We start from the raw sequence: 13,916 nt of genomic DNA on the forward strand, positions 1-13,916 counted from the left end.
TATGGAACTATGTAGAAACATATATTAAAGTTTTTGTATTTCAAAGGCATTTTAGATCATAAGAAATATCAAGTACCAAGTACTTAATAGAGTGTATATTATTTTTTATAATTTATATTTCTTTATTTTGATTCATTTTTTTGCCATAAAATCCCAAAGAATCATTTATCATTGCTTCGTTTTCCATTTAGACATTCTTCCTAATCCTGGCCAGAATTTCCATTTAGTGCAATGCAAATGTCAAAAGTTGATGCCCAAAGTTTTCAACACTCTGTACCCCAAAAGCCCCCAAATGAAAAACTAGTAGTGGGTTCTGCCCCAGACCCCGCTGGGGGATGAGAGGGCAGTCTAATTTAAATTGGTTTGTTTTTGTCTGCTGGCATTGCGCTTTTCCCGGTCTATCTCCCGCTAGCTGTTCCGGGTCCCCAGCAATTACGACTGTCGCCCCTTTACTTACCTTCCATTGCGTTTTCTATGTTATTTTTTTCATTCGTCCTGTGACTCGCTTCACTTGGAAAACTTTTTAACGCTCTGGGGATTTTTTTCGAATTTTGTTTTTTTTTGTTTGGGGAAGCCAGCGGGAGTCAGCGGTAAATGGTAGCGTTTACTACCTTTTCGTATATGCTGTCGCACATTTCATTTTTGCTACGTCGAGTGAAATTAAAATGCTTGTTTTCACTTTATGCAAATTCTTTCTTAAAAACGACCAGCAAAAAATGTAAAGACAGGATAATAAAAAAAATATAATGATGCGACTAGAAGAGTACCGTAGAGATATAAAAATAAAGACCTAGCTAAGCCTATTAAGTAGAGAGGTAGAACTATAACCAACCTTAATTTGAAAGCAAAATAGTCTGGATATAATTCCAATTTTAAGTTAATATTTTCATAAAGAACCTATCCTTCAAAACTCAAGAACAATCCTGAGAAAAATCCTTTCAACTCAATACCCTTGATAAAGATCAATCCCTTCTCTACAATAAACTTTATTATATTTTATTCAATTACAGGGTGAATACAAAAACACAGCAAAGTTACATCAAGTGCCCAAATATACATTGAAACAAAAAAAAAGAAGAAAAATAAAAAACTCGTGCTGCAAATAAAAATGGCGCGTATTTACGTTTGGGAATATGTAAATAAGCGTCCGTTGTATTTATTTTCTTTAGCTTGACGTGGCATCCGGACAAAGGAGGGTCCTGGCAGAGGTCCTGGTACTGGGTACTGAGAACTGGTAGCTGGGTGGTAGAAGGTGTTTGGTTTGCTCAGCTTTCAGGGGGAAGTTTTTGGTGCTGGTGTACTCGTGGGGCTTACAAGCTATTAAAATGTCGCTGCAAGTACTTAACTGCTTGATGTTGTCAATTTAAATTAAAACCACTGCCGCAAAAGTTACGCAACCCGACGGCAGGGCCAGAGACTTATAGACAGCATGGACCTCCCCCCCCCCGACCGATACCCAAAAGCCGAGAAGAGTTTGGGGCCAAATGGATATTGCACAGGGGCATGCGTGGATTGACAATAAAGGAGCGGTTTTTTGGAAGGGGCAGCGAAACTTTTCTTTATGACTGCACTCTCCCAGGACGAGTCGACTTCTCAGCCTTCCAGTCTATATGCTAATGGAGGCCGGATGGGCAAACTGGGAAATTAAAAAGTTGCCGGCTAAGGATCTGAAAAGTTCTTGTCATTAGGGAAAGTGGCTTATTACGAAGGTACCCGCTCCCCTCCTTATCATTTTGAAGGAGTTGGAAATGACAATTTCTAACACTTGACGTAATTGTTTCCGAAAAAGTTTCGACTTCCCACGCATTATCTAATTGAAAGTTTTCCTTCAAGGATGACAGTACATTTTGTACAAACTTTTCCCATTGTTGTCGGGAGAGTTATGATTCGAGGAAGCTTTTAATTCAAGGCATGTGGATTTCCAATTAAATCACAAAACGAATGGCTTGTAAAAATCCTAGGCTATTGCCAAATATTAATACATTTTTATGCCGACAGCAATGTGTAAGAAAAATGAAAATTTCTCCAGATAACCTTACCTTTTCCAAGAAAAAGCTGCCATCCTGTCAACTTTCTTGCTGGCCAGGACTATGTAATCTTCTTTCTCTTTCTGTGGCGTAATAAGCGATTTGGTTGAAGGCATTTTAGTGCAAACTCACACACACAAACACCCACAAACACACACGTAATCACATAAAAGCAGAGCTCGAACGTGCTCTGATTTTGTAAATAATTGCAGTGACGATGTCTCCGCCCCAGGATTTTGTTCGTATTCCGCAAAAACAAGCTCCGGTCGCCGACCGGAGTCAAGCCGACAACCAAGCACATGATAATATTAATAATAGTGGTAATAATCATACGCACTGTATGACGGCGCACACATCCCTCTAAAAGGAACAAAAGAAGTGCGGAAAGTCCCCCCAGCCTTTTCCAGTTTAATATGATTAATGCTCCGCGCCGAGCAGACTTGGCAAAATATTTACACGTATTCGCAGGATTCGAGCGAAAATCGAGGTTGAGGCCCTTTTCAGCATTGAGCTTAGCGGGGCTTAGACCTGACAATGTTCAAAGTAGTTCTGAAATGCATTTTCAACGAAATTTCAAAGGGAATTGAGCTGGAGGATGGCGGCAAAGCTTAACTCATAATAAAAAGGTGCAGTTAAATAAAATTTTAAGAACCTCTGCTCTTTGTGCCTTTCCCCGCAGGCCAGGATGTATTCAACCATATCCTTTCCAGCCGATAAAAAAGCCATCCATGGGAAGACACCCCAGGATCCTTACAAAGTTTCCTGCGAATTCAATGAACCAAGAAAAATTTGCCTGACAATTAAACAGCTTGAGATGCCAGAAAAGCCAAAGAAGTAAGAAAGTGGAATATTTCATTCATTCCACGGCTGGCAAAGCAAAAGTTTATGCATCAAACTTGGCTGTGTGGCGCCCCAAACTTGTGCAACGATTTCTGTAAGCGATGCGATCCGCAAATAAAAAAAGAAAACCGTCCACAAAAAATGCAAAGGAGTAGAAACCAATTGGAAAGTTTTCGCTCCAAAGGGAGATGAGATAGAGCTCTGAAAAAGGTAAATCTGTCTCCATTTTTTTGCCCAAACCCTCGCCTGGTCCCAACTCTTTCTGAATTTATGCCTTTTGGCAGCGAAGCGGCTGCATCGGAAAAAGTTGAAAGGAAAAATAGTAGTCGCAGCAAAGGTAGTCGCAGCAAATGCAATAGCCCAGAAATTAAAGAATAATATTTTCTTAGGTCCGCCAACGAAATGCAAGCGAGCGTTAACTGAAGCAAAAAAAAAAGTAAAAGATAAACAGAAATTGGCAAGAGAGGTCTAGGAAAACGGGGGAGGCCACTGCCATCCGGAAGGACTCTTTAAAAACGCATAAATTGTCATTGGATATGCCGAGGGGTGGCAAGCCCCCCGCCCAAAGCTTCCAGCCACATCTTTAAGTGTTATTCTTTGACAACTAACCCCTGTGAATGGAATTGGGGTTGGAGCCGTAACACGATATGTTTACTTAAGAAGAAAATACGGTTGCTCGAGACAGGTAAAAAGCTTTTGTCAATCAAAACACGGTCTGACAGTTGACAGAGTTTCTGTTTTTAAAGGCTGCATAAATAAGCCATAAATGGGATGATCAGCAGCATTAACGGCTGGAACAGAAAAAAAACGCCATAAAACAAAGCAATATTTAAATAACTTGGCTGGCACATAAATCTGCATGCAAACTAAATGACAACATGCGTGGCCCGAACAACAATTGCATCATCAAGTCGTGACGTTTGACAAATGAGCCTTAACCCCCCCATTTGGCAGAGTAAAATATTGCAACTCCGACACACACTTGTGCAGGACTCCCACTAGCAGACACTCGGATATACTCACAGATACTCGGTGAGTATTCAAGGTACATCAAATGGGTGTAAAAAAAGCAAAAAGTCATCAGAGCAGTGGTATTTTAGAGATTCTAGAGCTGAAAATTAAGTAATGCGAGACGTGATTTTTATTATATTAAAAATTAAGTTTTAAACTCTTTGAATAAAAACTTCCTGTACTTGCCAGGTTATCGTCTTTTTAAGAATCAATCAAAAACATATTCATAACACCTTAAGAGTCTGTAAAAATAAAAAAAAGTATACTAAAATATTTATTTATTCAACCTCAACACTGAATCCCATAAAACTGATTCACGCAGCCAACACCAGTTGGTATATTTTTGGCGGCGATGAGGAAAGTCACTTCACCTCCATGCCCCTACATCCTTAGCCAGGACTCATGGCAGAGTCAGCATAAAATTCAGACAGAATCCTCTGCTCTACAGTCCCGGGTTGCTGTCGCTTTTTATGGCAAATTGTCAGCGCTGTCGTAATTTTTAAGTTAAAAAATTGTTAAAAAATTTTCGTAGCATTCATTACCATGCCACCGACTGCTACGCCTGCCACTCACTCACTCAGTTCGGTTCTGGTTGGTTTTCGGTTTGGGAGTTTGGGAGTCGGACTCGGGCCCCACTGTGATGTCTGCGTGTTGCACAATAATTTATTGCCGCACAATTGCAGCTGCCACACATTCCAATGCACTTGGCGCCCTGGCAGCCGCCCGGAGTTGGGTTCTTGGGGGCCGGCAGCCTTTGGATTCCCATCCATTTGCCAGTGGCGTGGTGAAAGGGGGGCGCCCCCAGTCCGCTTCTTGTCAGGGCACCCGCGGCGCTTGTAAAAGCAACTCACATTTGGCGTTGATTTCCAACGGAGGATGCCGGCTTGTCGTGCTGTCATGGCACCGTATCCCCACCCAGGACCTCTTGGAAAATACCCATTCCTATTACACAAACGTAATGTAATTTTAAATTTATATTCCCGACTAGATTAAGGCACTGCTCTGGCAACGTGCACGGATGCAGGAAAAATGTTTATTCTAATGAACTCTTTTTGGACGAGGGATTCCAAGGGATAAGTATTATCTGAAAGTGTTTTCAGGAATTCCTTTTAAGAGGAAATAAATGACCAACAATTAATAGTAATGTATGGAAATTGCTTGCCTAATAGTTACTCGAAAGACCCTTTTAAAAGGACAAACATCGTGCCAATTTATAGAATTACATTGACTTGTCAAGTTGATTTAATACAATATATATTCCTGTCCATCTCGATCCGCATGGCTCTGCATTACATTTAGCAATAATCAAATGCAAATGCAATTGGATATTTTGCAAACATTGTGCACTGGTACGTCTGCGACTAGAAACTGCTGTCATTTACTGCACAGCCATTAGGGATAGATTCTATTCGATAGGGGTGACTCCATCCCGACCCTCTTATGACAGATGGAGGGGGAATGGATATCCTTTTGATAGAGATTGCGGTCTGACAGTGGCTTTTGCGGTCTGGTGTTCGGCGTCTTTGTCCATTAGAGGGCTTGCGAAAAGTGTCAATTACAACAGATGTCAGAAACAATCAGGCGCGTAAATAAGTCATAAGGCGGCAACGGCCACACACGTGACATCGGATCAGCGACTCCTTAGCCCAATATCCTGACCGGCCAGATACCTGGACTTCCTTGGGAGGTAATCGATATCCATGAGGAAACCCAATTGCGTGCGGCTAATTAATGGTTGGATGGGTGACGCGGGAAAAGGTGTCAGATACAAAACAAAGACATCGCGGGTCAAAACTGTTAACAGCCAAATGGTCGGAGGCCGTGGCGTGGTCATTGTGCGTGTGTGGGCCCAATCAATAGCCAAATTATGGTAATCAATTTTAATTAGAGAGTGGGTCTGTAAAAACGCACAACCACGCACAACCCTGCAGGCTAGAGCTTCACTCAGTCCTGTCCAAACTCAACTGAACTGAAGTGGATCTGAGCTGAATGGACTTCTGAATCTGAATGGACTGGAACTGCAATTGACGTGGTCAAAGCGCAGCTCATAATCCCATTATCATTTTGAAGGAACACGGAGAGAAAATAGGTTTAAAAATCTCTATAATCTGGTAGGCCAAGTAGGACTAATTCTCTCAGTGGAAGCAGCACAATTGGCATTGAGTATTGAGCTAGGATTTTTGCTTATGTCAAAATTCCAACAATGGCCAAGTGGAATGCCCGAAATTGAGGCTGACAGCCCTCCTGAACGGGCCTTGCCCTCAAACATGAATCTGACGGGCAGTCCTGCATGAGAGGAGGGGTTGGCAGAAGCCCATTGAAGCTGAACAATTGCCAGAGGCGTTGGCGTCAAATTCCATTATTTGGATTAGACCAATTGTTGCTTTGCAATCGAAACTGTATGAAATATGAAAGAAATTTCTGCAATTTCCATTCCAGCATACAAATTGGCTTTCGAAATGAGGCCTAAATGATTGTAGAAGGCTTAATCAACTAGGCCTAAATGGAAATAAACAAGTAGATTGATTTTGGGAATAGCGATATTAATATTTACATTTATGTGTAAGCTTTATCGTTCAAGTTAATTGCTCTAACTATTTTTCCAAGGCTTTTTAATATTATTCCTCGTAACAAAGCCTTTTTTAGCCATTTCAATTGGCCATTTTCAAAAATTACAAACCAAAATGTTGAGCCGGAGTCTGCCTTGCTTGCCAATCTGCTCAGGTCAAAGTTGGCAGTGCAAAGCAATTTGAAAAGTACACAACATCGGGCAACTGGAGCAGCTGGTCCTGCCAACTGCTATTAACAGTAAATGACTGGCCTAATTTATGCACCTTGGTCTAAGCCACCTACAAAGGGGGAGAGGGGGAAATTACAATTGTATTGCAGTCAACATTTCCATTGCCATTTTGCATTTTGGTGGTGAGGGGAGAACATGCCGCAATGCCGTAACTTGATGGAATAGCTAAGCCAAAAACCAGCCACAGACAGGGCTAGAACTCAACTGAAACTAGTGCCCTCTTTTCCCCATTCATCAAAGGCACTGAAAGAAAAGTCTACAAAATAATATATGATTTCAAACAACTACAACCAGGAGTTTAAGCCAAAAATAGCATCGTTTCTCTCTATAATTTACATAACTTTTAATATATTTACTTTCAAAGAACCTCCTTTTATCCTCAGTGTAGTAATTTTTTCTGTGTTCCTGCATCTAGAACTGGGGGAAATTGCTTTGCACAATCGAAACGCACGAAATGACAATATAAATCGAGGGGCGGAACTAATTTTGGCAAAAGACTCGAAATAGGCCGGGCACGACCACAAAACCCGAAATGATGATACTTCAAGGGATGGGATGGGCTTGCCAAAAGTTATACGGGATGGGGGATAGAGCTGCGTCAGAGGGGTGAGCCGTCATTTCAGCTGGTGCCCTCTTGGCCCGAACTGAAGGTCTGAATTGGCCAAAATTAACGCAACGAGTAGAAAACTTTTTGTATACGGAAATTGCGTAACTACGCATTAATGAAGAAAAATTGCAGCACGCTGGCCGGGGCGTGGGGATGGGATGGAAAACTACTACAACCTGGTGGGGATGGACCATTGAGAACAGTCAGAGACTAACTGGGAAAACTTTCGGAAATTGGACGACACTTTAGGCCATAAAGGGGCTCTGATTTATGCCAATTGAAGCTCGTCCAGGTAAACTGCCACATAATGAACTGAAAGTCTGAAATGAATCTGCCCAGTTAGGGGGTGATTATGGAGTCTTGTAGTGCTGAGGGTGCGTACATGGGATTAGCAACTGCTTTGATCATCACCGTCGTCTAATCATTTATTATTTGCAGACCAAGACGCAGTCGGTTGGTAATTCTTTTATGGCCAGTCATTAAATCCCAGGCCGGACAAATGGAGACATCTTCCATTTATGGCCTAGCAGACTGCCGCCCGGAAAACTACAGTCATCGTTTATCATCTGGTGGCTAATTAATTGTAAAGTTTTTCTCTACCAACTTTGAAGTCCTTGGCGCCCATTAATATTGTCACAGATGTCATAATTGCTGGCACAACAGTGCGGATGATTAATTCATCAAAGTTTCGCAATTGTATTTGCAAAAAGAAAGTCTTCTTCTCCACAAGTCTTTAAGGAATTCTAAGTTTGCGTAACGATTTCAATTTATTAAATTAGTTTTAATAACATTTAATAATATCATCACTTGGCAGCAGCCGGAATACTTTCCGGGATTGGCTTAGACCCCCACGCCATAAGCCGGCTTTGGTTACGGCCCTCGACTTTGGCTCTGGCTTGGCTTTAGCATTTCGGGTCATAGTTCAACGCGTACAAGGAATTTGCACAAAGGCGCCAAGGCAACCGCCCCGGCTCCCCCGCACAATTTTGAGTTTCACCAGCACCCCCGCCCGGATGGGGCTTATGCCCATTGTTTGCACTGTTGCCAGTGCCAACCATCAAGAACATTATGCAAAAGGCTCCCGGGCTAAGATCTGGCCACAAGTTATAAAACTGCCTGGTGGTCCCCCCACATCCCATCATCATCTCCAGGACGCACGCCCACCTCCTATCTGACAAATTTCTCTCGCTTTTGTTTAAATTTTGCGCTCCGGAAATTTGCTTATCGCCGCGTTTCAGTTGCGGCTCTCGATTCCAGCGGAGGCCGAGTACAAATGTGGCAGGGGGGGCCGGCCTGGGCTGGCCATGTTTTTGGAGGGGCAGCAAAGTCAATAGGGAGATTAGTGCGGCGAGCATTGAGCCGGCACAGAGCTGTGCTAATTGAGCGACGGGTCATGGCAACAGCTTAAATCAATAGGACCTCCCCGGGCTCATTCCACATGCAACCCGAATGAAAGAGAAACTTTCCCAGGGTTGATGCGACAACTGAATTAATGATACAGCTAGCTTTAAATCAAATTCAGAATTAAAGTACACTTCTTCTTGCATTCTGTAAACTATTCTTTTCTTTATTAAAATATCGTCTTTCAAACTCAATACAAAATATTATAAAATCCCCAAGCCGAGACCGCCAGGCCTCTTGCCTCTTCCAGGGCTACCTCCAGCAGAGCCACCTTTACCGCCTCCTCCCACAAGGCCGCCTAATCCCAAAGAGCTACCCAATCCGCCCACTGTCTGGCCCAGTCCTCCGCCCAGTTGTCCCAAAATGTTGCCCAGACCCTCACAGGTTGTGGAGCTCAAGGGTGAGAGGGAGGCACCCAAAACGGACAATTCGCAGAAGCGGAAATCATTGGAGGTCTCCAACTTGGTGTCGATCTTTATGAAAGGAGTACCCTTTCCCGTGACACTCTGGAAAAGGGATGAGCCACCCTTGTTACCCTTATCCTTGCCTCTGTTGGCAAACTGAACCAGGAGATCGATGAGGTTGTGGCGCACTTTAAGATCCTCAGAGCTGGTCAGGCGAGTCCCCTCCAGGGGATTCCCGAAAATATCGTTGGCATCGAACATGTAACCGATTTCGTCGCCATGAGCCACAGTCTCCGGCTTGTCATTCGCTGACTCCGAAACAATGGGCAGGCCCCGGAGGAAGTTGATGCCTTTGGACTTGGTGCCATTGTACTCGAAGCTGTACATAAAGGCCGGAGCTACTTTGGACCACACCTGGGTGGTCAGGACAGCGGGTAAGTTGAAAAGTACATCCGTAGTGGACTCTATCACCTTCGAGAGAACCTGATCCAGATTCAGAGTCTGTGGCACTTTCCACACATCTTGCAGTGTGGGTGTCAGCACACTGGTGAGTCCCGGAAGTTGGGGCTTGGCTATTTCCCCAGTTAACTGGTCTATTTTCAGGAAACTGGTCAGCTTGTTGAGGGAATCACTGAGGGAGCCCAGAAATTGCTCTGCCGATCCAAAGACCTTGTCGATTGTTTCCACCGACACCGAATTGGCCGTCTCGTGTTTGGTGACTCCTGTTAACAAGGGAATTCCCTCAAAGTTGGAGTTGTTGAGCTGTTGTTCTGGTTCTCCAATAATGATGCTTGGCAGTCCGCGACCATCCTCCTCCGACTCCACATGGGGCTGGAAGCCCACGTTTCCGGTGAGTCCCTTGACGAGAGCCCGACCCGCCAACCGTTCGGTTTGAACTTTTTCATCATTTTTAATAATTTCCACGGCACTTTTCTGGAAAGGATTAGGAAAAGAGTTAGTTGTCCCATATGTGTATAATTTCGCAAACATACCCCCCTCATGCACTTGACTATCTCCAGCTCATTGCCACCGGGACACCCGTTGATCTTGGCCACCTCCTGGACACTCTGGACCGGCTCCTTGTCCATCGCATACTGGGAGAGAGCCGTTCCCGACATGGCCACCACACCGTGGACATCGCCGCCACTCTTTGCTGTCTTGGACATGGACAGATACATGGCACTGGCCGCTCCCGAGCCATGACCAATGGCCTGGACCTGCTTGGGATTGCCTCCGAAGTAGCTGATGTAGTCGGTGACCCAGCGGAGGGCTGCTGCCAGGTCGAACATGGCCAGGTTTCCGTCAAACTGCTTTGTTCCATCGCCCATGATGCCCAGAGATCCCAGCCGGTACTGGGGAGCCACCACAATGGCGCCCCTCTGGGACATGGGCGTGGCATCGTACTGGTTGGCAGAACCGTAGCGATAGCCCCCCGGATGGATCCACACGAAGACTGGCAGACCCGAGCTCTCGTCCGGCATCTGGGGAGTGTAAATGTTGAGGAGTAAGCAGTCCTCATCTCCGATGATTCTCTGGGGCTGCTGGGGATGCGGTTGGATGCAGGGGGGACCGTGACGCGTGGCATTCATATCCCCGGCTAGTCTCTTGTAAACCGGACGGGAGTACCGCAGCTGGCCCACCGGGGGCTCGGCGTAGTGGATGCCCAAGAAACTGTAGACACCCGTAGAGGGATTCCGGATGCCCTCCACCCGGGCATCGCGGTTGAAGAGACGCGCGAAAACCACCGGATCATCCACGGGCGGAGCTTTCGACTGCTTCCCGCCCACAATGCGTTTCACTCTCACGTGGGAATCCTGGCTTGAGTCACACCTGGCCAAGGTCACCCCTAGAAATAGTAATATCCCGAAGTTCCGCTTCAGCAGCTTTAGCATTTCGCTTCGTTCGATTGTCAACTGGGAACTGAGAAGCAGAATCTGCCACTGAAATCCAAGCCCCGGCTCAGAAATGAGCAGCGAGGCCGGCTACTTTTGCTCAGCTTGGCGATAAACTACTGCGAGAAATAAAATAATAAAAAACAAAAAATAAATAAAAAGTAGCAAATGATAAAAAACGAGATGCGGCGAGCTTGCGTGCTTCTCCAGCTGGATAAGACCATGTTTGGGGGCATGAGAGGCTCCTTCATTCTAATCACGTACTTTACGCCAGTTCAAGCTGGCATAGTTCACTGAGTCACTCTTGGGAATTGAGAAGTAGCTGGGTGGGATATTTGAATAACTTTTTAGTGAATAAAAACTTTAAAAAACTTAACAAAACTCACTACAAAAAGCCTAAAATCCAGACTTCCCTGAACCGAAAAACCTGTTCTTGCAATTCACAAACCGATTAAACCCCGAGACTGATGTCTCTGCTCATCTTTTGATTTGAATGAAGGCAATTAAATCGGAGACAATTCGCTATATTACCTTATTACTTTATTCGCAACGTGCTATATGTTTACCCCCCCCTGGCCAAGCTTTATAAACTGGTCGGTTCGGTTTTTCCCATCCGTACTATTGTTTTTGTTTCCGATGTTGCAGTTCGCAGAAAATCGGTTGCATGAGCAAAATAATAATGAGACTTTAAAGACGACACCGGGCATTGTCTGTAAAGTGGCTGAAAAGTTCAAAACACTCAGTGCCATATTTTACAGCTGTGCGGCATTATCTTTTGCCCAGATGAGTTATATTCTTCGGCATATTTACAGCCAACAGAGTAGGGCTAAACTGAGGCAAAAAGGCATCCCGGAAACGGAAACGGAAGCTGGAAAATATCAAGAGGCAAACGCATGTTGAGATTTAGAGTTAGTGGGGGTACAGAATAGAGATAGAGGGGACTCGTCCAGGGACTTGCTCCGGAGCACGCGTTCCTCATACTGACCAGCCGGGCTCTGTGGCATGAATCTCAATGTTGCAGGGCAGTCGACTGTTCCCCAGTCTTTCTCACACCATTTCCATAACTCCGCTCATTAAAACACTGAGAAAATGCCGTATACTCTATGTACTCTTGGTACAAACAGAGTAATATTATACGATTTAGATACCATAAACCCCCCAATTCCTTACAGTGTAATACTTCTCTCATGTGTCGCAGACAATGGCCAAATGACATTTAAAGTTACGGCAATATAATTAAGTATACAGCTGGGAGTTGACGCCATCAGAAGCCGGATTGGCAGTCAGGACAGAAGCTCAGGACAGGAACAGAAGCACTTGCCCTGGCCAAGGAATCATTATATATGTATGAAAAGGGGCCACTCAGTGTACCCCTTGTCTTTCTCTGAGGGGCATGCAACACGCAAACTTCGTCCAGATGCAGCCAATGGAGCCAGAGACCAATGTCAGACCCACTTCCTGGCCGTCCAACTGCCCGGCACGCCTCAGTATTTAACGAGATTAATCTTTTTTGCCCCGACTATCTGCTGCCATCCTGCTAGGATCTGTCCCTGTCACAGAAGAGTCCTTAAAAAGTTATTAATCTTAGGGCTATCGAGTAAATATTTTTCATTTAATTGAGTTTGAATAAGCCATCAAAGTGATTTGCATAAAAGTTGACACTGTTTCTAGGAAGGGGAGACATTCTCCAAAAATAGAATGTGTTTATCCGAGAATTGAAAATTTATCCAGACACATCAGAAGCGTTTACAAAGTTTAATTTAATTTTAAGCTAGACAAAGTACACACTTTTTACAAACACACTAAAGTTTAAGGATTTCCTTTTAAAAACTTCAACGAAAACAAAAATGTAAAGATAACTTTAGGCGGAGCAAAACTTAAGCAAAACCCTATATGGCCCACAGTGTTGGCTATATCTTCCCCAAATCTGGTCCGATTCTCAAGCGGAGTACCTTAAACGATTTCTGGATCGATTTGCCACCATACTGCATCAAAATCCTGAGACAAAATATTTTTTCGATTTTTTGTCCATTTTTCGTGGTTTTCCCCTATATGTCCCAAAGTGATGGCTATATCTTCCCCAATCCCGATCCGATTCTCAAGCGGAGTACTTTTAACGATTTCTGCATCCATTTCCCATCAATCTGCGGCAAAATCTTAGAACAAACTATTGTTATTATTTTGTTTTCTAATTTTACGGAGGGTCCCGGAGGTACATATATCTTTGCAATTAAAATTTCTAGACCGATCCCCTATCCGAACTTAGCTTTCCTTTGCCCAGTATAACATTTTCCTTTGTTGTTTCTATTAATCTTCTTGATCCTTGTGTTTCTTATTTATTTAGAAGCAACATCTAATTTGATCATCAGTCTTGTTGCCCTCGAAGCCCTTATTAATTATCCTGCTTATCATTTATCCAACTAACACATTTTGCAGCCTAATTTATCTTTATTTTTTCGTTGCTGCGTATTGTGTGCCACACGCAAGGCTCTATGATTTTTCCAGCTGCCCCCGTTCGATGGAATTTTCCTCATTTTCCCTGCCAGAGGCTAAGGATTGCGTGTGCCACACCCATAAGTCGACGAACGCCTCCGTGGAAATTAGTGGCAGCTTCCCAGCTGCTGCTGATGCGATTTTGATGTGCAAAATATTAATTATAAAACAATAATTGAATTGTGCTCTTGTTCGTGGCAGCTGAAAGGTGAGTTTCTTCGACTTGCCCCTGAAATCCGCCGACCCGGCACACACGCCAAAAGTTCATTACATGGAAGCTATTTTTCTTTAGCCCCAGCCCGGCAGATGTTGGTATTTGTTTTGGGAAAACAAATTAGTTTTCCATGATTGCTGTTTAATGAAATAAATCAGATTCTCATACATAGTCAGTCAGGTGGCCGAGTCTCATCTCTCGGATGGATTCCATTAATATTTATTTGG

At 44.0% G+C, this 13,916-nt stretch overlaps 1 protein-coding gene across 1 annotated transcript; it reads right to left on the bottom strand.

Annotated features, from left to right (window-relative positions):
• Positions 1–8,834: 8,834 nt before the first annotated feature.
• Positions 8,835–11,017, bottom strand: LOC108132421 (carboxylesterase 1E). The gene is made up of 2 exons (XM_017251848.3): positions 10,083–11,017; positions 8,835–10,023 (listed from the first exon to the last, which is right to left on the bottom strand). The coding sequence occupies exons 1-2, from the start codon at positions 10,980–10,982 to the stop codon at positions 8,890–8,892; spliced, it is 2,034 nt and encodes a 677-aa protein (XP_017107337.3). The 5' UTR covers positions 10,983–11,017; the 3' UTR covers positions 8,835–8,889.
• Positions 11,018–13,916: the final 2,899 nt, after the last annotated feature.

The sequence above is a fragment of the Drosophila bipectinata genome, chromosome 2L (genome assembly GCF_030179905.1).
Source record: "Drosophila bipectinata strain 14024-0381.07 chromosome 2L, DbipHiC1v2, whole genome shotgun sequence".
NCBI classification, from domain to species: domain Eukaryota; kingdom Metazoa; phylum Arthropoda; class Insecta; order Diptera; family Drosophilidae; genus Drosophila; species Drosophila bipectinata.

Bases quoted from the DNA above. Each gene is read 5' to 3' on its own strand.
- LOC108132421 (XM_017251848.3), bottom strand. From the start codon at position 10,982: ATGCTAAAGCTGCTGAAGCGGAACTTCGGGATATTACTATTTCTAGGG. The intron at 10,024-10,082 runs GTATGTTTGCGA...AATCCTTTCCAG, and splicing joins TAGTCAAGTGCATGAGGGGG to AAAAGTGCCGTGGAAATTAT.